The sequence below is a fragment of the Schistocerca serialis genome, chromosome 9, assembly GCF_023864345.2.
Source record: "Schistocerca serialis cubense isolate TAMUIC-IGC-003099 chromosome 9, iqSchSeri2.2, whole genome shotgun sequence".
Lineage (NCBI taxonomy): Eukaryota > Metazoa > Arthropoda > Insecta > Orthoptera > Acrididae > Schistocerca > Schistocerca serialis.
The window spans coordinates 51,760,214-51,784,863 of NC_064646.1; the positions used below are offsets into that span (position 1 = coordinate 51,760,214).

At 40.8% G+C, this 24,650-nt stretch overlaps 1 protein-coding gene across 1 annotated transcript in view; it reads right to left on the bottom strand.

Moving 5' to 3' along the window:
* Positions 1–24,650, bottom strand: part of LOC126418548 (serine/threonine-protein phosphatase 4 catalytic subunit) — a 43,843-nt gene that overhangs the window by 15,683 nt on the left and 3,510 nt on the right. Inside the window, exons 2-5 of the mRNA XM_050085364.1 lie at positions 20,798–20,964; positions 20,465–20,617; positions 15,682–15,855; positions 11,253–11,379 (exon numbers count right to left, since the gene is read on the bottom strand). Coding sequence (XP_049941321.1) covers positions 11,253–11,379; positions 15,682–15,855; positions 20,465–20,617; positions 20,798–20,947 — 604 coding nt within the window. The 5' untranslated portion in view covers positions 20,948–20,964. The remainder of the gene's footprint in view (positions 1–11,252; positions 11,380–15,681; positions 15,856–20,464; positions 20,618–20,797; positions 20,965–24,650) is intronic.

Genomic DNA, 24,650 nt, shown 5'->3' on the forward strand with positions numbered 1-24,650 from the left:
TTGGCAGCTGCTAGGCTAGAGGCAAAAAGAGATGGCAGCACTGACTGCAAGCTGAGGGGAGTGGTAGAAATAGGAGAAGCAGTAAGAATGAGGGAGTAGGGAAGTGGCGCACGTGCTCAGCTGTGACCAGTCAGTGATGATGCATGAAATCCCAGTAAACAAACCATTTCACCTACTGAGACAAACAAGATTTTTCCAGGATTCTTTTCAAATTTCCCTGACACATTTGAAATTCCCCGCTATTCCCCCATTTCCAGAACTTGTGACAACCCTGATATTGCTCTGTTACAATTGTCTGTATACCCTTACCTGGATTTACACTGTTTTTGTTCTTAATACATGTTTACACTGAATCTTAGTGCACCAGCTTACTTCATTTTCATCCTAACTGCAAGTTCCAAAATTTTACCTGATAAATTGCACAATGAATTCATATTGAGTTGTTCTTGAACTACTCATATGCTGCTGTTATTTGCAAGGAAGTAAAACTCACTAAACTCATGCATAATGAAGTCACAAAAAGAAACTTGCTAAAAACAAACATTACCCACAGTCAGCAAGCAAAGACAGTGGGACATATTTCTTGTAAGGGGTATATTTCATGCACTTTTTATTCTAATCCTCCATGAAACACTTGCTACGTGGTGACACTTATGTTACTGTACTCTAGTGCACTCTGGCTAGACATTTGCAAACTCATTCTAGTGGTGGGTCAAACAGCCAATGGCAGAAACAAGGAAAGTGTCTCTAACACTATCAAAACAATATAATAAACAATGATATGGTTATAATAGAGGGAAACATTCCACATAGGAAAAATATATCTAAAAACAAAGATGATGTGACTTACCAAATGAAAGTGCTGGCAGGTCGACAGACACACAAACAAACACGAACATACACACAAAATTCAAGCTTTCGCAACAAACTGTTGCCTCATCAGGGAAGAGGGAAGGAGAGGGAAAGATGAAAGGATGTGGGTTTTAAGGGAGAGGGTAAGGAGTCATTCCAATCCCGGGAGCGGAAGGACTTACCTTAGGGGGAAAAAAGGACGGGTATACACACGCACGCGCGCGCGCGCACACACGCACACACACACACACACACACACACACACACACACACACACACACACACACACACACACACATCCATCCACACATATAAAGACACAAGCAGACATATTAAAAGACAAAGAGTGGCGGCAACATGAAATTAGCGGAGATTGAGGCCTGGTGGATAACGGGAAGAGAGGATATATTGAAGTGCAAGTTCCCATCTCCAGAGTTCGGATAGGTTGGTGTTGGTGGAAAGTATCCAGATAACCCGGACGGTGTAACACTGTGCCAAGATGTGCTGGCCGTGCACCGAAGCATGTTTAGCCACAGGGTGATCCTCATTACCAACAAACACTGTCTGCCTGTGTCCATTCATGCGAATGGACAGTTTGTTACTGGTCATTCCCACATAGAATGCGTCACAGTGTAGGCAGGTCAGTTGGTAAATCACGTGGGTGCTTTCACACGTGGCTCTGCCTTTGATCGTGTACACCTTCCGGGTTACAGAACTGGTGTAGGTGGTGGTGGGAGGGTGCATGGGACAGGTTTTACACCGGGGGCGGTTACAAGGGTAGGAGCCAGAGGGTAGGGAAGGTGGTTTGGGGATTTCATAGGGATGAACTAAGAGGTTACGAAGGTTAGGTGGACGGCGGAAAGACCCCCTTGGTGGAGTGGGGAGGATTTCATGAAGGATGGATCTCATTTCAGGGCAGGATTTGAGGAAGTCGTATCCCTGCTGGAGAGCCACATTCAGAGTCTGGTCCAGTCCCAGAAAGTATCCTGTCACAAGTGGGGCACTTTTGTGGTTCTTCTGTGGGAGGTTCTGGGTTTGAGAGGATGAGGAAGTGGCTCTGGTTATTTGCTTCTGTACCAGGTCGGGAGGGTAGTTGCGGGATGCGAAAGCTGTTGTCAGGTTGTTGGTGTAATGCTTCAGGGATTCCGGACTGGAGCAGATTCGTTTGCCACGAAGACCTAGGCTGTAGGGAAGGGACCGTTTGATGTGGAATGGGTGGCAGCTGTCGTAATGGAGGTACTGTTGCTTGTTGGTGGGTTTGATGTGGACGGACGTGTGAAGCTGGCCATTGGACAGGTGGAGGTCAATATCAAGGAAAGTGGCATGGGATTTGGAGTAGGACCAGGTGAATCTGATGGAACCAAAGGAGTTGAGGTTGGAGAGGAAATTCTGGAGTTCTTCTTCACTGTGAGTCCAGATCATGAAGATGTCATCAATAAATCTGTACCAAACTTTGGGTTGGCAGGCCTGGGTAACCAAGAAGGCTTCCTCTAAGCGACCCATAAATAGGTTGGCGTACGAAGGGGCCATCCTGGTACCCATGGCTGTTCCCTTTAATTGTTGGTATGTCTGGTCTTCAAAAGTGAAGAAGTTGTGGATCAGGATGAAGCTGGCTAAGGTAATGAGGAAAGAGGTTTTAGGTAGGATGGCAGGTGATCGGCGTGAAAGGAAGTGCTCCATCGCAGCGAGGCCCTGGACGTGCGGGATATTTGTGTATAAGGAAGTGGCATCAATGGTTACAAGGATGGTTTCTGGGGGTAACGGATTGGGTAAGGATTCCAGGCGTTCGAGAAAGTGGTTGGTGTCTTTGATTAAGGATGGGAGACTACATGTAATGGGTTGAAGGTGTTGATCTACGTAGGCAGAGATACGTTCTGTGGGGGCTTGGTAACCAGCTACAATGGGGCGGCCGGGATGATTGGGGTTTGTGAATTTTAGGAAGAAGGTAGAAGGTAGGGGTGCGGGGTGTCGGTGGGGTCAGGAGGTTGATGGAGTCAGGTGAAAAGTTTTGTAGGGGGCCTAAGGTTCTGAGGATTCCTTGAAGCTCCGCCTGGACATCAGGAATGGGATTACCTTGCCAAACTTTGTATGTGGTGTTGTCTGAAAGCTGACGCAGTCCCTCAGCCACATACTCCCAACGATCAAGTACCACGGTCGTGGAACCCTTGTCCGCCGGAAGAATGACGATGGACCGGTCAGCCTTCAGATCACGGATAGCCTGGGCTTCAGCACTGGTGATGTTGAGAGTAGGATTAAGGTTTTTTAAGAAGGATTGAGAGGCAAGGCTGGAAGTAAGAAATTCCTGGAAGGTTTGGAGAGGGTGATTTTGAGGAAGAGGAGGTGGGTCCGGCTGTGACGGAGGACGGAACTGTTCCAGGCAGCGTTCAATTTGGATAGTGTCTTGGGGAGTTGGATCATTAGGGGTAGGATTAGGATCACTTTTCTTCGTGGCAAAGTGATACTTCCAGCAGAGAGTACGAGTGTAGGACAGTAAATCTTTGACGAGGGCTGTTTGGTTGAATCTGGGAGTGGGGCTGAAGGTGAGGCCTTTGGATAGGACAGAGGTTTCGGATTGGGAGAGAGATTTGGAGGAAAGGTTAACTACTGAATTAGGGTGTTGTGGTACCAGATTGTGTTGATTGGAATTTTGAGGTTTTGGAGGGAGTGGAGCTGGAAGTGGAAGATTGAGTAGATGGGAGAGACTGGGTTTGTGTGCAATGAGAGGAGGTTGAGGTTTGCTGGAAAGGTTGTGAAGGGTGAGTGAGTTGCCTTTCCGGAGGTGGGAAACCAGGAGATTGGATAGTTTTTTGAGGTGAAGGGTGGCATGCTGTTCTAATTTGCGGTTGGCCTGTAGGAGGATGCTTTGAATAGCCGGTGTGGATGTGGAAGAGGAAAGATTGAGGACTTTTATTAAGGATAGGAGTTGACGGGTGTGTTCATTGGCTAAGTTGATGTGTAGGTGAAGGATTAGGTGGGTGAGGGCAATGGATTGTTCAGTTTGCAACTGGTATAGGGACTGATGGAAAGAAGGGTTGCAGCCAGAGATGGGAACTTTAAGTGTGAGGCCTTTGGGGGTAATGCCAAATGTCAGACAAGCCTGAGAAAATAAAATATGCGAGCGTAATCTGGCTAGGGTGAAGGCATGTTTGCGGAGGGAATGGAAATAAAACTTAATGGGGTTCCGTAATACGTTACTGAGAAATTTATTTTAATATATATTTTAGGTTGGCTCTGCCTCAAAGCCTTTAATTATATGCTGTGCCTCGTTTGGACTCATACGGCGGAATTCGCGTTCATCCTGAGATGCACCACAGGAAACTACACCCATACATTGTTTGACATTAACAGCACTGTATAGGTGCACCCAATATTTCCTTTACTTTTTTTCAGTTTTTTGAGCTTTACATAATGATAAGTAAAAATAACAATAACAATAATAATGTCCTCTTCAGAACAGCTCATGATTGGACGTGAGGCAAAAAAGTGATTTATTTTGTCTTGTTGCTTGTCATATATTGAATCGCATCGTGTATCATATTGCATAATGTATCACCCCACCGGAAACACGATTGTCGAACAGATAAGTATCACACAGCATGACCTTTATTGCACTGTGTCTTATGGCATATTATACTGCCTCAGTGAGAACTGTACTGAGTTGAAACAAGGCCTCTGGAGTAGATGACGTTCATTTAGAATTACTGAGATTCCTGGGAGAGCTGGTCATGACAAAACTGCTCCACCTGACGGAGAAGTTGTCTGAAACTGGTGAAATACTAGCAAACTAAGACTGTGATAATTTCAATTCCAAAACAGGCAGGTGCTGACAGGTGTGAATAATATAAAACCACCAATTTAACAGCACTTGCTTGCCAAGTACCATCACAAACTCTTCACAGAAGATTGGAGACACTGTTAGACGTCAACCTTGGGGGAAAACGAGTTCTTGGGATTTTTAGGAAAATGTAATGCAATACTGACCTTACGACTTATTGTAGAAGACAGGTTAAAAAAGGACAAAGCTAAGTTTATAGTATTTGTAGATTTATGGAAACTTCTTGACAATTTTGAAACAAATTCTGAAGGCAGAATCGGTAAAATATAGGGAGTAAAATGTTATTTGCCACTTGTTCAGCAACCAGGTGTTATAATTCTAAGGTGAAGTTCTCCTTGTCCGAAAGAGTTCCAGTTCTACAACTAGTCTTTCCCACTGAATTTTTTTGTGACAGATGGTGATGGCTTGAGGCCTGGAGGTGGAGCTCAGTGTGTATATGTTTTCTACACTGAAGAGCCAAAGAAACTGGTACATCTGGCAAATATCATGTAGGGCCCCCACGAGCACGCAGAAGTGCCGCAACATGACGTGGCATGGACTCGACTAATGTCTGAATTAGTGCTGGAGGGAATTGACAACATGAATCTTGCAGAGCTGTCCATAAAACCGTAAGAGTACAAAGGGATAGAGATCTCTCCTGAACAACATGTTGCAAGGTTTCCCAAATATGCTCAATAATGTTCATGTCTAGTGAGTTTGTTGGCCACAGGAAGTGTTTACATTCAGAAGTGTGTTCCTCGAGCCACTCTAGCAATTCTGGACATGTGGGGTGTTGCACTGTCTTGATGGGATTGCCCAACTCCATTGGAATGTACTGATGTTTCGTCGAATGGTTCACACACTGACACTTGTCGATGGCCCAGCATTGAAATCTGCAGCAGCTGGCCACTGTGACTGAGCGGTGCTAGGCACTTCAGTCTGGAACCGCGCGACCTCTACGGTCACAGGTTCGAATCCTGCCTCGGGCATGGATGTGTGTGATGTACTTAGGTTCGTTAGGTTTAAGTAGTTCTAAGTTCTAGGGGACTGATGACCTCAGATGTTAAGTCCCATAATGATAGGAGCCATTTGAACTATTTTTGAAATCTGCAGCAATTTACGGAAGGGTTGCACTTCTGTCACACTGGATGGTTCTCTTCAGTCATCGTTGCTTCTGTTCTTGCAGGATCTTTTTCCAGCCGCAGCGAAGATGGAATCTGATGTTTTACCAGATTCCTGATATTCACAGTACACTCGTGAAACGGTCATATGCGAAAATCCCCACTTTATCACTATCTCGGAGATCCTGTGTCTCATCACTCATGCGCTGACTATAACACCACACTGAAACTCTGTTAAATCTTGATAACCTGTCATTTTAACAGCAGTAACCGATCTAACAACTGAGCCAGACACTTGTCATATATAGGCGCTGCCAACTGCAGTGCCGCATTCTGCCTATTTGTATTTGAATATGCATGCCTATACCATTTCTTCAGTGTACTGGCACTGTGATCCAGGAATCTGGCCGTTCATCTCTTAATAACATGTAAAGGTAAGATAGTTAGCCTTGTTTTTAAAGTTCTATCAGGAATTTTATATTACAATGGATAGATTTTAAATAGAAAATTCATGATGAAGCTTGAAATCCAATCTGATCAGTGAGTGGAAGTGCACATAGAAAACCTACACACATTTACCTATCTCCACACTTCTAGCCATCACTATCAGCCACAAAGGAATTCAGTGCTGAAGACCCTGGTTTGCAGAGCTAGAACACTTTCAAACAAGAAGAGCCCCACTAAAGAATTTCAACACTCAGGAATAGTGATCCAAAGAAATGGGTACTCAGACTGGCAAACTGGACAGGGGTTTCAGTCAAAAATCAAAAATGCCTGTGGAAGACAAGCCAAGAATTCCTTATCTACATTATGCTCGCCCAATATGCAAAAAGACTGTAACACACACACACACACACACACACACACACACACACACACACACACACACACACACACACGGCATCCAGTGTACTTCGCTCCCTTCAATAAAGATAACAAGTTTTCTTTGTGATGTTGAAGATAATTGACCTCTCCAAAAGCCAAGTGTATTGCATTCAATGCGAAAGTGGCATGTCTTAAATGGAATGGATTATCAAGGCAGTCAATGAGTTGCCAGGAACATCAGTGACACACCTGACTAATACAATTGAGCACATAAGCTGTTGTCAAGTACTGCTTACAATATAACCATGAAAAGAAATACCTTCAGATCACTGTCATGGTTCAAAGGCCAAGTTTCTGGGACAGCGTAATTAATGAGTTAATCAAAATAAAGATGTGGGGAAACCTAATAAACAGAGAATGAGGTTTCTCCGGAGAAAAGGGCTGATACTCCACGTATTACGCTGTCATCACATCCACCATAGCTGGAAAATGCTGAGAGAATGTATGTTTCATGGAATATCATTGCAAGCTCCAAAACACAGAAGAGCACCAAGGAGCGGGAGTTGAACTCAGCTAGGAATAGTGGCGTGAGACCTATGTTGTTGTTGTTGTCTTCAGTCCTGAGACTGGTTTGATGCAGCTCTCCATGCTACTCTATCCCGTGCAAGCTTCTTCATCTCCCAGTACCTACTGCAACCTACATCCTTCTGAATCTGTTTGGTGTATTCATCTCTTGGTCTCCCTCTACGATTTTTACCCTCCACGCTGCCCTCCAATACTAAATTGGTGATACCTTGATGCCTCAGAACATGTCCTACCAACCAATTCCTTCTTCTAGTCAAGTTGTGCCACGAACTTCTCTTCTCCCAATCCTATTCAACACCTCCTCATTAGTTATATGATCTAACCAACTAATCTTCAGCATTCTTCTGTAGCACCACATTTCCAAAGCTTCTATTCTTTTCTTGTCTAAACTATTTATCGTCCATGTTTCACTTCCATACATGGCTACACTCCATACAAATACTTTCAGAAATGACTTCCTGACACTTAAATCTATACCCGAGGGGGACTGATGACATTCGCTGTTTAGTCCCCCTTAAATATCCCACCAACCACCACCATCTATACTCGATGTTAACAAATTTCTCTTCTTCAGAAACGCTTTCCTTGCCATTGCCAGTCTATGTTTTATATCCTCTCTACTTCGACCATCATCAGTTATTTTGCTCCCCAAATAGCAAAACTCCTTTACTACTTTAAGTGTCTCATTTCCAAATCTAATACCCTCAACATCACCCGACTTAATTCGACTACATTCCATTATCCTCATTTTGCTTTTGTTGATGTTCATCTTATATCCTCCCTTCAAGACACTATCCATTCCGTTCAACTGCTCTTCCAAGTCCTTTGCTGTCTCTAACAGAATTACAGTGTCATCGGCGAACCTCAAAGTTTTTATTTCTTCTCCATGGATTTTAATACCTACTCCAAATCTTTCTTTTGGTTCCTTCACTGCTTGCTCAATACACAGATTGAATAACATCGGGGAGAGGCTACAACCCTGTCTCACTCCCTTCCCAACCACTGCTTCCCTTTCATAGCCCTCGACGCTTATAACTGCCATCTGGATTCTGTACAAATTGTAAATAGCCTTTCGCTCCCTGTATTTTACCCCTGCCACCTTTAGAATTTGAAAGAGAGTATTGCAGTCAACATTGTCAAAAGTTTTCTCCAAGTCTACAAATGCTAGAAACGTAGGTTTGCCTTTCCTTAATCTTACTTCTAAGATAAGTCGTAAGGTCAGTATTGCCTCACGTGTTCCAACATTTCTGCGGAATCCAAACTGATCTTCCCCGAGGTCGGCTTCTACTAGTTTTTCCATTCGTCTGTAAAGAATTCGTGTTAGTATTTTGCAGCTGTGACTTATTAAACTGATAGTTTGGTAATTTTCACATCTATCAACACCTGCTTTCTTTGGGATTGAAATTATTATATTCTTCTTGAAGTCTGAGGGTATTTCGCCTGTCTCATACATCTTCCTCACCAGATGGTAGAGTTTTGTCAGGACTGGCTCTCCCAAGGCTCTCAGTAGTTCTAATGGAATGTTGTCTACTCCCGAGGCCTTGTTTCGACTCAGGTCTTTCACTGCTCTGTCAAACTCTTCATGCAGTATCATATCTCCCATTTCATCTTCATCTACAACCTCTTCCATTTCCATAATATTGTCCTCAAGTGCATTGCCCTTGTATAGACCCTCTATATACTCCTTCCACCTTTCTGCCTTCCCTTCTTTGCTTAGAACTGGGATTCCATCTGAGCTCTTGATATTCATACAAGTGGTTCTCTTTTCTCCAAAGGTCTCTTTAATTTTCCTGCAGGCAGTATCTATCTTACCCCTAGTGAGATAAGCCTCTACATCCTTACACTTATCCTCTAGCCATCCCTGCTTAGCCATTTTGCACTTCCTTTCGATCTCATTTTTGAGACGTTTGTATTCCTTTTTGCCTGCTTCATTTACTGCATTTTTATATTTTCTCCTTTCATCAATTAAATTAAATATTTCTTCTGTTACCCAAGGATTTCTACTAGCCCTTGTCTTTTTACCTACTTGATCCTCTGCTGCCTTCACTACTTCATCCCTCAAAGCTACCCATTCTTCTTCTACTGTATTTCTTTCCCCCATTCCTGCCATTTGTTCCCTTACTCTCTCCCTGAAACTCTGTACAACCTCTGGTTTAGTCAGTTTATTCAGGTCCCATCTCCTTAAATTACCACCTTTTTGCAGTTTCTTCAGTTTTAATCTACAGTTCATAACCAATAGATTGTGGTCAGAGTCCTCATCTGCCCCTGGAAATGTCTTACAATTTAAAACCTGGTTCCTAAATCTCTGTCTTACCATTATATAATCTATCTGAAATCTGTCAGTATCTCCAGGCTTCTTCCATGTATACAACCTTCTTTTATGATTCTTGAACCAAGTGTTAGCTATGATTATGTTGTGCTCTGTGCAAAATTCTACCAGGCGGCTTCCTCTTTCATTTCTTCCCCCCAATCCATATTCTCCTACTATGTTTCCTTCTCTCCCATTTCCTACTACCGAATTCCAGCCACCCATGACTATTAAATTTTCGTCTCCCTTCACTATCTGAATAATTTCTTTTATTTCATCATACATTTCTTCAATTTCTTCGTAATCTGCAGAGCTAGTTGGCATATAAACTTGTACTACTGTAGTAGGCGTGGGCTTCGGTCTATCGTGGCCACAATAATGCGTTCACTATGCTGTTTGTAGTAACTTACCCGTACTCCTATTTTTTAATTCATTATTAAACCTACTCCTGCATTACCCCTATTTGACTTTGTATTTATAACCCAGTATTCGCCTGACCAAAAGTCTTGTTCCTCCTGCCACCGAACTTCACTAATTCCCACTATATCTAACTTTAACCTATCCGTTTCCCTTTCCAAATTTTCTAACCTACCTGCCCGATTAAGGGATCTGACATTCCAAGCTCCGATCCGTAGAACGCCAGTTTTCTTTCTCCTGATAACGTCCTCTTGAGTAGTCCCCGCCCGGAGATCCGAATGGGGGACTATTTTACCTCCGGAGTATTTTACCCAAGGGGACGCCATCATCATTAACCATACAGTAAAGCTGCATGCCCTCAGGAAAAATTACAGCTGTAGTTTCCCCTTGCTTTCAACCGATCGCAGTAACAGCACAACAAGACCATTTTGGTTAGTGTTACAAGGCCAGATCAGTCAATCATCCAGACTGTTGCCCCTGCAACTACTGAAAAGGCTGCTGCACCTCTTCAGGAACCACGTGTTTGCCTGGCCTCTCAACAGATACCCCTCCATTGTGGTTGCACCTACGGTACGGCTATCTGTATCGCTGAGGCACGCAAGCCTCCCCACCAACGGCAAGGTCCATGGTTCATGGTGAGACCTATATAGTTCATATTCTAATCGGAGTCCAAGAAGCAATGACATGTAACAGCAAAAATCAGCACCTGAAGAAGATGGTTGACCATCATTAAAATATTGTGCATTAAATGGGAACATTAACAGCATAGAACAACCGGAAGAATACCACAATTCCAAAATATTCTGTATCTGTGTGTAGAATTTATTTTGTCACCTTAGATTCTTCAGTGCTTTGAACCACAAGTCTGAGCACAGCATATCATTGGCAATATTGCTAACACTCTGTTTAACACATATAGCACACTGTTTGCACTCGTTTCATTGTGCTAAGAGGTTTTCATTGGCTTGAAAGTATATTAAGTGCACCTGACACCTGAACTGCCCAATTAGCAGCAACTAAATATGCTTCCTCCAGGTCATAATAGAGACAAATAGAGCAACAATTTGTTTTACAAAGTCGTAAACACCAGATGCAAATAAATCACAAGTTCAAACACACTTTGCTATCCTAGAGGCTTTGTAGTTTTCAAGCATGTTGAAGATCAAGAAGTTGAAAATTTAATTGGTTCTGAAAAGGAGGACTTTGAAGATGAAAATATTTTTGTGGAAAAAAAAAAAAAAAAAGAGTTTTGTGTGTGTTAATATGTATATTTTTAACAAGTCAGTCTTACAATAAAATGTACGGAAAACAGCAAGAACTAACATCTTACCTTCTGGGTCTGACCACAGCAAATCACACATAGGTCCATCATGAGGTACTTCTTGTTTCCTATCTATTGTCCTTATTTGGTCAAGGGTCTGTATTGATGGTGAAAGTCCTCCATGCACACAGAAAATCTAAACAAACATGAATGTAAATGATAAAAACCTATTTTCAACTTCTTGTAACATAAATGTCGGACGAGAGCCTCTGGTTCAATACAAAATATATAGGGGTATTTTTAATCATATTACATTTTATAGATAGCCATGAAAATAATCAATTTTTGAAAATGTAATATGATTGGGTAGATAAAAATAAATCTCTCACCAAGCAGGGTCAGGAGGAAACACACATAAAAATATTGAAATTTGTGATCTTTTGGAGCCAGTGGCTCCTTCTGACAGAAGGGAGGGAGGGAGGGAGGGAGGGAGAGGGGTAAAAGGGGACGGGGGGGAGGGGGAGAGAGAGAGAGAGAGAGAGAGAGAGAGAGAGAGAGAGAGAGAGAGAGAGAGAGTGTGTGTGAGTGTGTGAGTGTGTGTGTGTGTGTGTGTGTGTGTGTGTGTGTGTGTACACAACACACAGCTGAATGCTTGCAAGCACAGCAATGCACAAGGAAGTGATTTGGCATTTGCTGAGCTAAAATCACCATCAATTACAGCAGATGACACAGAAACGTAAGTAAGAAGTGGATTACTTTGCACCCAATGACTAGTCTTCACTACCTTAAGACACAGCTATTATCCGGGCACTAGAGGTAAACACAGGCAATTGTACACACTAGTTTCTCCATGATAATTAACAGCCAACTTCATTGTTTGAAGATCAGGCAGAGTCCTATTGAAATAGTGTGCAACGAGCTTTAGTACAACAAATTTTTCGCTCATCAGAGTTCACTGCACCAACAAAATAAACTTTTCACTAAAACTACAATCAGGTTCTGAATATCATGCAAAGGCAAAAATGAGAAACTGCTAACATAAATGACATAGTTTAAGAGCAGGATAGGTAACTATCTTTAAATTATATATAAAAACAAAGATGAGGTGACTTACCGAACAAAAGCGCTGGCAGGTCGATAGACACACAAACAAACACAAACATACACACAAAATTCAAGCTTTCGCAACAAACTGTTGCCTCATCAGGAAAGAGGGAAGGAGAGGGGAAGACGAAAGGAAGTGGGTTTTAAGGGAGAGGGTAAGGATTCATTCCAATCCCGGGAGCGGAAAGACTTACCTTAGGGGGAAAAAAGGACAGGTATACACTCGCACACACGCACATATCCATCCACACATACAGGTGTCTGTATGTGTGGATGGATATGTGCGTGTGTGCGAGTGTATACCTGTCCTTTTTTCCCCCTAAGGTAAGTCTTTCCGCTCCCGGGATTGGAATGAATCCTTACCCTCTCCCTTAAAACCCACTTCCTTTCGTCTTCCCCTCTCCTTCCCTCTTTCCTGATGAGGCAACAGTTTGTTGCGAAAGCTTGAATTTTGTGTGTATGTTTGTGTTTGTTTGTGTGTCTATCGACCTGCCAGCGCTTTTGTTCGGTAAGTCACCTCATCTTTGTTTTTATATATAATTTTTCCCACGTGGAATGTTTCCTTCCATTATATAACTATCTTTAAAGAAAGAAAGAAAGAAAGAAAGAAAAGGAAGGAAAAAAAGTGATGAAATGTTCCTCTGCTTTCCTTGTATGAATTCCACCCATTACTTTTTGGATTGTATCAATGGCCTATGACTGCATAATTGACTGAATTGATTGAATACAGTGTACTCCCTTGATTATTCGTGTGCAGATTATCTGTTCTGAGGATTATTCAAGCATAAGAATGAAAGATGTGCAATATTCTTCTCTACCAAATGGAAATAAACAATCCACTGAGTGACAGTAAATGGTATTTTCACTGTTAAAATGACCACTGTGTGACGACACATTACTTTTCATATTGTTAGTGGTCAGCCGGTCCTGCGTAAATTGAGAACAATCTCAGTTTACTGACGTTAATCGCCATGAAAGAGTCAAAGGAGCTAGTTAAAAGAAATTTTTAAGAGATATGATGAAGAAATGGAAGAAACATATGTCAACAATAAAACAAAAATTAGAATTAATTGAAAGATTTGACAAGGGGGAAATTGCTGTACAAGTGCTGATCGGAATGCAGACTGTGCAGGAGATTAAAAATAATAAGCAGGAACTATTTTGTCAGGAAATGCAATTTAGTTGTTGACCAACTTCACAAAAGAGCGTGAAGAGGCCTACATCTAACAAATTACATTCTGCTCTTTTGCAAATGGTTTCACCAAAAATGAGCAGAAGGTGTAACTGTTTTAGGCATGATGTGTGCTGAAAAAGATAAATTTATTCATGAAGCTCTAGGGTTTGAGGGAGAATTTAATGCCTTATCTCGACTGTTAACCAGTTTCAAAAAATGTCACGGGATTCAGAAACCTACAGTGCATGGAGAATGGCTAGGTCCAAATGTCATGGCAGCTGATTTCTTCTGAGAAGAGTTTCAAAAATGTATAGAAGAAGAAACTTGACCCTAGACTGAATTTATAGTGCAGATGAAAGTGGTCCGGCAACCAGAATCCTTGCTTTTAAGAGTGACCTGCTTGGTCCTGGATATAAGTTGACTAAAGAAAACATTGCAATTCTGTGCATAGCTAATGCTTCTGGGAGCCACGGAGTGAAGCTACTAATGTCCGGGAGGAAAAAAAAGGGCATTCAACGATATCACAACTAAGGATCTTCTTCTCCATTCTTACAACAAAAAATGAGCACAGATGGATAGCAAAATTTTAAAAAACTGGTTCACATCCATTTTGAACCATAAGTTCAGTGACCTCTAGACGAGAAAGGATTGTTACAGAAGGCTATTCTATTTGCCTGATACTGCCCCTTCACATATCAACGAGAGCATTCCCGTATCTGATGATAATCTCATCGTAGCTAAGTTTTTACCGCCTAACACGACTGCCATTATACAGCTAGTGGGGCACAGCATAATCACATCGGTGAAGCAGTACCACTGGATTGATCTTCTAAGAATGCTAGTTGATGAGGATGATCTGGTGGCGTTCTGGAAGTAGTTGGCAGTGCTAGATGCCATACACAAGATTTATGATGCCTGGCAGGAAGTCAAACCACATTCACTAGTTTGATCCTGTAGGAAAATACTTCCAGGTATAGAAGAAAATAATTTTCAGAGTTTCAGTGATGATGAAGTAACAACTGCACAAATAATACATTTGGCAAAGGGTTTAAACGGTTTTGAAGATGTTAATGAAGAAAACTTAATGAGCAGCTGCAGATCGATCCATGTGAACCGAGCTTCCAGTACACGAGTGATGCCAAAATTTTCAGCACTTCTTCACAACAAAACAAAGAGGACAGTAAATGTGAAAGTGGGGATCAAGACAGTGACCTTGTCAGTCACTGTAATGCATTGACACTCTTCTAGATCATACGGGCCAGAGGGGTGTTCAATACAATGACAAATTCAAAATGTTGTGAGAAAAAAATGTCAACTTCTCTCAGAAGCAGACCATCACTCTCTATATAAGAAAAACTGGCTTACAGTAACTATGCACAAAACTTGGATAAGCTTTTGAACAAAGAATACAGGTTTGAAGATCTGTTATTCATGTTTTTCGGTTATTTGTGCATCTTCTCCCAAAATTACCTGTAACAATTGGGAGTACACTGTATTTTAACAATACAATAAATTGCGTGTTATTGTCATGTACCTTCCCAAGTATGAAAACTAAGGATGATCTAGTCACTTCTAAAGTTATTCACTTAGTTTCTTCAACTGCAATAGTGTGCCTTTACCAAGACACACCATTTGCTCAGACGTTACAGAGCTTTGACGTGAGTCTTGACTCAGGTGGTTGTGCAAACAGTAACACACATTTCCAATATTGCATTTAAACTTCTACAGACATTCGTCTTTACTATGCTTCACAACTCGCTGCCTCAAAGCGTGATATATACGAATCAGAGCTACCACATCAGAGAACTTCAAGCATCTTATTACCGTGGGTTCTATGCACCAACATACGACTTTAATTTAGCCTGCTCTTAAGGTGCTCCACACGGTGCAAGCACCCCTCTGCTTGCTCTCTGACAGATGCAGCTAGTAGAGGCCACCCATCAGGTGGCCCTTCTGGAAGCATTCTGTGCATGCAGGAGCCACCTGGCCACCCTGCACTTGTCCAGTGCACTATGGTGGGATATGCTACAACCTCGTCACCTGATGACTGTGAGTTACTGTTCACCCATCCCTATGTCAATTGGCCCTTGGCTAGAACAGCCTGCTATCAATTACATTAATTTGTATGCATATTTACAGAACACTTATCAGGAAACACTTTAATACTAAAACCTGTGAACATTCTAAAGATGGATTCCGCAGCAAACTTTTCCTGCTTACCTTCCCATCAATAATAGCAGAAAGGCTTAAATAGTCAAATATTTCAGTGCAGTATCTCCAGACAGTCACACTTCCATATTTTCTTAAGCATTCGTCATAGAATCCATAAACTTGAGTGATCTGCCTCGATTCGTGATTACCTCGAATGAGGGTTATGCGATCAGGGTATCTAACCTGTAGTGAAATAGAAACAAGAATCATAAATGCATTAATCTGCTTATGACTAGGCAACTGTACTTTAACATTTATGCAGCTATATAAACATGACATAGTAACAAAAGATTTTGGGCCACAGATCCATTTTTCATATAGTTTACTACACTAAAAATACATGTCCTCTATATTTTCTCGTCTGTAGCAAACGTAGTTTGATTTGAATAGTATTCTTTGCCTCATTTATTGTCCATGGTTTTAATGTTGATTTGATTGATGTTTTATTGGCTTTTCTTTCATAAAAATGTTAAAATAGAGCACGTATATTTAAAAATGTGTAATCTTATTTGTAAATGTATATGCTTATTGTAGCTTTTGTGAATTATTAACAGAACTTTTGTGTGTGGATGCATATGAAGTACTATGTCCAGCAGGACAAAAATTGACATCTATGTAACTAAACAACAGTGGAGACAGTTCACGTGGGGTGGAAATATGGTGTAAGTAATGGAAATATGTTAATGGAGGATTGGCTTTAGTGTTGAGGTTACTGTAACAAGAAGAGAAAGTGGAGCGGTTTTGGGATACTTCCAGACACAAGAATTTTGTCAGAGGGGCTGAGCAATGGCATCTCGGCGGGATGTATTGGCGATATCTTAACTGAACATAAAGCATGCAAAATATTCTTTGGAGACAGCTCAAGAAGAGAAGAGGCATATCTATTGACAGGACAAGAAAAGAAGGAATTAATTTTTGGGTGAAGATTATCCATAAAGAAGAAGAGAGAAAGAACCACAATCATGTAGTGACAGAAAGTAGATGGAGTGTGGTTTTGAAAAAATTGAATAACTGACGAGATTAATATGAATCTGTCTATCAGAAGGTGAACAAACTGTGTTGCATGGAGAGTGGAGTTACGTGGACTCTATTCATGAGTTATATGAAAAGCTTACTTTGACTGTCCAGTGGAAGTCAAATGGTAACAAACCTACGAACTTTGCTTTCAGAATTCATGAATGTTATACACAATCATTACAGCACACAATTATCACTGCTTCAACTTACTGTAGGAGCAAGTGTATGGGTGTGAGGAACATTAAGCAAACTGCATGTCACTCGACCAAATAAATTTATTGTGCGAGTGCACCATTACTACATACAATGCTAGTTTTACTCACATGCTACATCTAAATCCAATTCCACAGTTTTTCATTAAAAGATGGAATGATTGAATACAGAGTCAACACCTGTTTTTCTGTTTATTTTGGTGAATGTAAGAACAGTCATTTAAGCCATTCAAGATATGTATATAAAGGAAACAGACTAGCAGAGATAAAGTATCAAAAGTTTTATCTGTTGACCATGTACCCGTTATTCCTGTAACAAGCAGCACCCGTTTAGACCATTTCAGCAGTCTTTGAATGAGAGGTACTTACTGAGTGGAATTTTATACTAATCAGAGCACAAGCTATACTAAAGGGCATTAAAATGGCACCAATACAAGAAACGTTTGAACACCTGGTTAGAAGTAACGATGCACAGGTGGAACAGCTGAATCAGAAACCTGGAGACCAGTAACAATACAATAAAGGCAGGTTTAAAGAATTATTTGTGCAAGCATAACTTATTAAACTTATGGTTTGGTAATATTCACACTTACATCTGCTGTCTATGGAACTGGAATGGTTACATTCTTTTTTTTACATCTAAGGGTGTTTTGCACCTCTCACATCTTGCTTACTAGGTGAAATAGTTTTCTCAGGGTTCGTTTTCCGAAGGGTCTCAATGGTTCCGAGGGACTACACGCGCCACATCAACTTACATCTTTCAGTGCTCTGTCGGAATCTTTTTGACTGCATCTGGACTTCTACTCATCCACTTTCTATGGAACGTTCCTTTCATTTGTCCTTTGAAGTTCCATATCATCACACAAATCTCAGTCGTGTCTGTGGCCAGAGTCCATGCACTCTGAACTATGTGCAATGCTCAAGACAACACCCAATGCACTACTCTGTAGATTTAATCATAAACATTTATTGGTGGAACCGAATGAATTCTGTGGAACCGAATGAATTCTCTGCAGACCTAGACTTGTAAAACTTGTATAACCGAGGGTCACCAGCACAACTAAATCACAAAATAGGATTAAACTTCTCCCTACTAGAATGGCAATAATTAAAATTCTGTAGCTGAGTTGTAACTACTCCCAGGAAGATTTCAAGATTTGACCTCTGGACTGGAAAATTTAACAGTGCTAATAGTTCATACACTGTCTCCAACTGGTTCCTAGGAACCTCCTCTTATTATCTCCACAACAAAACAGGAATTTGTTAAACATCGACACTTTTGAATTACCTCTATTTTCCATACTACAAGAAATAACTCTGTTGTTCACTTACTCCCAACTGAGAAATAAACTCTAAAACACCACCTTAGTCCGCGAGAACACACAACTTCTATACCCAAGGACAGTTGAGCTCACAGATACTGCAAGCTCTAAAACTGTTCCTCAAAACTGTTTTAACATTCCTGCCTTCATCCAATTTTCAAGAGTTTGTTTTCAATAGGTGATGGTGAAGACCTGTCGCCTTGGAGAAAATTGCTTACCCTTAAGCCAGCCTCTCAAGTCTCCTACACAACCTAATTAGCATGATTAGGGAAAGACAGGCCAACCAACTCTAGGCAGGAGAGAATTTCCTTCCCAGAATACTAACTCTGCTGTAGACAACAGCCACTAGAAAACTGCAAAGGTGCAGCTAGGAAATGATAATATTATGTTTAGCCTATGTTGTCTTTGAGTACCTTTTCTTTGCACTGACTTTGTGTATATTCATTCTACCTTACAGCTGTCTTTCCTTTTCAGAGTACTGACTTGCCATTTGCACTCTTATGTTCATGATTCTCTTTTCTGCAAAAGTACGCTTAATTTTTCTGTATGCAGTATTCATATTTCGCACAGTCAGGCTTCTCCAGATCTGCATTTCTCCTCATCCAAGTACTGGTTTATAACTTTAAATTTTCTGTCAATCTCATTTTTTGATCCCTGTATTCCCTTTTGCCTGGTCCAGTTTTATTATTTTCTCTTTTGTTGAGTAGCTTGTATATTTCAAGTGTTACCCAATGATTTCTACTGGGTCTTGTGTTGGTCTTCTGCAGCCACTACTTGGTATCTAGAAGATTTCTATAGTTTCTTCAGCTTTTGTCTATATTTCATGTAACACAATCTGGTCAGAGTCCGCATCTGCTCCTGGAAATATTTTGCAGTTTAAGATTTTGTTTTTAAACCTCTGTCTTACCCTTAGACAATCTAATTTAAACCCTCTATTGTCTCCATGTTACTTACACGCACACAACTTCCTTTTAGGATCCTTAAACCATATCTTAGCAAGTTTAGCTACAATTAGCAAATCCTGTCAATAATATCAGAGATTGAAGTATTAGTCAAACTGAGCTATGGATCACCCTGTTATTCAGGTGTAACTGAAGTAAGAAACTCTTCCACAGACTGTCGCAACTGAATTAAATGCTGACTGTAAATGCCTATGAAGAATGTGTACAAGTTCCTTTACAGAAATGAGAAATTAATACATTCAAGAAGACAAGTCTACAATCTAAGGCAATGCCATAATTTGCTGTATGTAAATAATGACTGACACCGCACATTTCCTACTACTGAAAGCAAAATTTTGAGTGCACAACAAATGTTTGTACACACAACTCTCGTGTTGTGTAGATTCACTGAAAACTCAGAGCATCTGTTTACAATAATTACCGAATCACTCTATAGAGTGATCCTAAAATGGCCCTAAATTCATAAGATGTACCATAGATGGATCAATAATGACCTTAATATCACTTTTGAATAATTTCTTTGAACTGCAGTCCACAGTCTGTAAACAATTGTAAAGTGATATTTTTCTCTATAAAAGAAAAATGACATCAATTAAAAACCTTTATTCTACTGACAGCTACAGCCATATACTAATAATACTAATAATAATAATAATAATAATAATAATAAATGTGAGAAGGCATGTAAGCACACAGTGTTATAGTCTGTCTGTAAACTGAAGAGAGAGCAGGTGATTTCCCTTACTCTGCCTACCTAGCTACATGACAAGGAGCATCTACTAACTTCTAAAGCATTATAACAACCATTCTGCAGTGCACAGCTCAGGCAATGTCTATTTTCACTATATGTGTGAACACTTCATTGAGGGGGAAAAAAAAAGGTAACTAATAAACTAAAGCACAAAATGTTCATGAACAGGAGCTATGTAAATCACAGCACGCTGCACTGTACTGCTAGACAGCAAATTAGATCTTAGTCTTACTGTACGGCAGTTTAAGCATTCTTCTGGGAATATCTTCCCCATCACAAATGCTGTTTGTACTTCAGTTTACTGACAGATTACAGAACTGCTTCCGCCTGGACACAAGATGTATCACCCTGTCTGACCATCCACATCCAGTGTAAAAATATTTTTTCTGCAAACTGCAGTCTGTTAGTAGTAAAGTAACAAATTTAACAAACTTAATCTGTCAAACAAGGTCTTTCTGGTAAGGTCATCAAACAATTACATCGGCAGCAATTTTTTTGTTTATATGAAACAATGTATAAATAGTTTACCTTCAATGCCAAAAGCAATAAGAATGTCTCCACACTGTAGAAACCTCTATCAACAAAGTCACCCATAAAAAGATAATTTGTTTCAGGAACATCACCACCAACTTTAAATAGTTCTTTCAGATCGTAAAACTGTCCATGTATATCACCACATACCTGTGACAAAGAAACGAAAATAGAAAGTACAATTTACAACAAGAGCTCATGGAGCCTACAAATTATACTCAATACAAAGAATAATCTTATATCTCACGCACACTGTAAAAATTAGACTGCTCAACTTCCACAGGCTAAAAAAAAAAAAAATTAGAAATTTCTTAATGTGAATTTTCTTACTGTTACTGGGGAATCAACTCTCTGAACATTGCTTTCTTCCACCAAGATTTCTCGGGCTTTGGCACAAAGTGCTTTCACTTCCGATTCTTTTATTATTTCACATTTCTTAAGTTGCTCTATCTGACGATCCAAATCACTGGACTCCGACATGTCTCCAACAGAGTTATCTGTAAGAAAATAAAGGAGTAACAATGAAATCTAACTTTCCTGTGTTCATGAAGCATACAGATAATGTTCTGTTGGTGTTAATGAAGCACTTAATGTAATCTCAAGTAATCATGTAATCAATATCCTCTACAACAGTCTTATATATGTGTGTCCACACTTCAAGCTCTTATTTCTTGAACAGCATATCCGAAGGCAAACATGCACAAACAGATTTCTGAATAACAATCTTGACCTGATGACTCTGCTGGTACATGATCAGCATAATGATTATAATACTGATGCATAAGATAAGAATGATGCCAGTATCTGACACTTAGAAGCACTCAGATCATAGGCACTGACTCTTGTGGCTCTGGCAGATTTGTGCGCCACTGGTAGCAACATGCACGACAAAATATGAATATTCCGATTGAAGTTAAAGACTTTAGGAACTCTAGTAATTGCTTCAAGAAGTGAAAAAGGCCCAGTTACTTTTGTACCCTTACCCTGGCAACAGAAAGTAACGTAAACAGGCAATAAGATGGACTTTAGAAACCCAGTTTCTTCAGCTATTATCTGATCAAAATGAATATCACCAATGGAGAAAAAGACAGATTGCTACTTACCCTAAAGAAGACACATTAAGTTGCAGACGGGCACAATTAAAATACGCTTACATAAAGCTTTCAGCCACAGCCTTCATCAGAAAGAGAAACACACACCATTCGTACACAGTCAAACACATCTCATGCACATATAGTGTACGGGTGGGGAGATTGACGAATGTTTTCTGGTAGAGTCTGTAGGGCCTAGAATGCCAACAGGTGCAGCGTCAGGAGGTTGTAGGGCAGGGAGTTGGGAGACAAAAGGAGCAAAAAAGAGACGAGCAGCAAAAGATTGGTGCGTGCATTGGCACAGGGTGGCAAATAAACAGAATCAGACATACGGCACAGAACGTGTTGAAACTGTTGGGTAAAGGGTGTGGGGACAGCATGTTACCATACGTTCAGGCTGAGATAATTACAGGAGCAGAGAATGCATTGTAAAGGTAACTCCAATCTGCGCCGTTCAAAAAAGCTGATGGTGGAGGGAAGGATACAGATGGCCTGGGTGGTCAAGCAGTCACTGAAATCAAGTGTGGTATGTTCAGCTGCATGTTGTGCCACAAGGGTTGTCTACTTTGCTTTGAGCCACAGTTTGGCGGTGGCTGTTCATCCTGGTGGACAGCTGGTTGGTAGTCATACCATATATAAAAAGCTGTGTAATTACTGCAGCAGAGCTGGTAAATGACTTGGCTGCTTTCACAGGTGGCTTGGCCCCTGAAGGGGTGGGATAAACCTGTGGCAGGACTGGAATAGGAAGTGCTGGATGGATTGGGCAGGTTTTGCACCTGGGCCTTCCACAGTGATACGATGCTTATGGCAAGGGGCTGGGATTGCGAGTGGCATAAGGGTGAATAGGATATTGAAAAGGTTGGATGGGTGATGCAACACAACTTTAGGAAGTGTGGAAAGTTTCTCGGGTACGATGTCCCTCATTTCAGGACAAGATGATAGGTACACAAAGCCCTGGTGAAGGATGTAGTTCAGTTGTTCAACTTCGGCTCGTACTGCATGATGAAGGGGACACTCCTCTGTGGCTGGTCCTTGGGGGTGATGGGATGATTTGGGGTGTGAGGGGAAATAGTATGAGAGATCTGTTTGTGGACTAGGTCTGGGGGTAGGTCTGTGAAGACCTTGGTGAGACCCCTCAGCATACCAAGAAGGGCATTCTTGTCACTGCAGATCTGCCATCCTCAGGTGTCCAGGCTGTGTCGCAGGGATTTTCTGGTGTGAAAAAGACGACAGTTGTCGAAATGCAGATACTGTTGAGGGCTGGTGGATTTAATGTTGACAGAGGTGTAGATGGAACCATCAGAGAGGAAGGTTGTGGCCAAAAGCTTTATGTAAGTGCCTTAATTGAGCCTGTCTGCAACTTACTGCATCTTCTTTACGGTAGGCAGCAATCTATCTTTTCCTACATTGCTGATATTCCTGCCTGAAGTTTCCAGTGTTTGATTTTACTCAAAAGGAAAGAAGATTATGGTTTAATGTCCCACTGGCAATAGGTAATTACAGATGGAGCACAACAAAAGATATACCACTCTCTGAAGATCAGGTCCTAACTTGCTACAATATAAAAGTAGTGTGGGTGTGGTTGATGATATAATAGCCACAAGAACACACAGAGGTGACAAAATTTTAGCACTATAATAGAGAACACTTAAATACACAAAACATGTTAGCATGACACTGTGTGTGTGTGTGTGTGTGTGTGTGTGTGTGTGTGTGTGTGTGTGTGTGTGTGTGTGTGTGTGTGTGTGTGTGTTTAGGAGGGGGGGGGGGGGGGGGAGGGCAATATCTCATCGACACGATCACTGGAGGTAGAGAAGGTCAGATTGAGTGCAAAGAGTGGGAAGAAGACATCACATCTCTTTTTCAAGCAACAATTGCCATGACTGGTGTTTGTAATGTAGTGAAAGTTTATGTAAATAGCCATAGTGTGATGTGAACCTCCATCTCTCAAATGCAAATGACATGACATACCCATGGCAAAGTGACTCATTTCTACTAATATTTCATGTACCGTATGTGACAAATGCCGAATTGCACAGACTAATTGAAAAAATAATATACACACAAAAACTGAAACTTCCTGGCAGATTAAAACTGTGTGCCAGACCGAGACTCCAACTCGGGAGCTTTGTCTTTCGTGAGTAAGTGCTCTATCAATATAACACAAAAACTGATCAGTTTTCTGTTATTTTTCCATTTGAGTGTGTATGGGAAAACAAACACACAACATCATCATCGTGTCACAGGACAAAGTCAATATCTGGTATTTCACACTGTTTCAGAGGACATAACAAAGTTCATGCAAAACTGGCCAAATAAAATTGCTATTGGTAATGCAATATCACATTCTCTAGTACCATGCCACTTATTTACTTTGATCCTTCAGTACATTAGCCAATTATTAAATCCAGATGGAGTGGTAAGCAGGAGTTACCAAAAAATGCCCATAACCTTGCGAGAGCTTTTACAAACATGGATAATATCCTACCAAGCTAGTCCCGATATAGGTTTCCTGTTCTTATGGTGCCAACAAACACATCACCATTGGAAATCAGTAATTAAACAGTTCACTTAAAATCCAATACTATCCAGACCTTGGAAACTCAGTTTCTCAACTGTCTCTCCTCATTGTTCTAGACACATCAGTTGTCATCACACAAAATATCATTCCATCACCCACCTAACTCATGAAATATCCTAGCCCACCCCTACCCAATCCCTGCTCACAATCAAACAAGAACTATCAGTCTCTTCTGTTCACAGGATAAAATGGTTTACATAATCATTACATAATAAAAGAAATGAAATAAATTCAATTATGTGCAGTGTAAAGGATTCGTTTACACTGATCTGAAGAGGATAATTAAGCACTTTTTACTGTATAATCTGAATCACTAACGAAAACCTGTTGAATTTAATATCTCCCCTTTCCAGCATCATGATGTGCAATTGGCCATTTCATACATAGGCAGTTATAAAGGAGTTCTACGGCTATGACAATTATCTACCTGTATGAACCGTCATTATCAACCTGTAACTAACTGCAAACTCTATTATGCAGTTCCCAAACACCTAAACACTCACTCACTTAC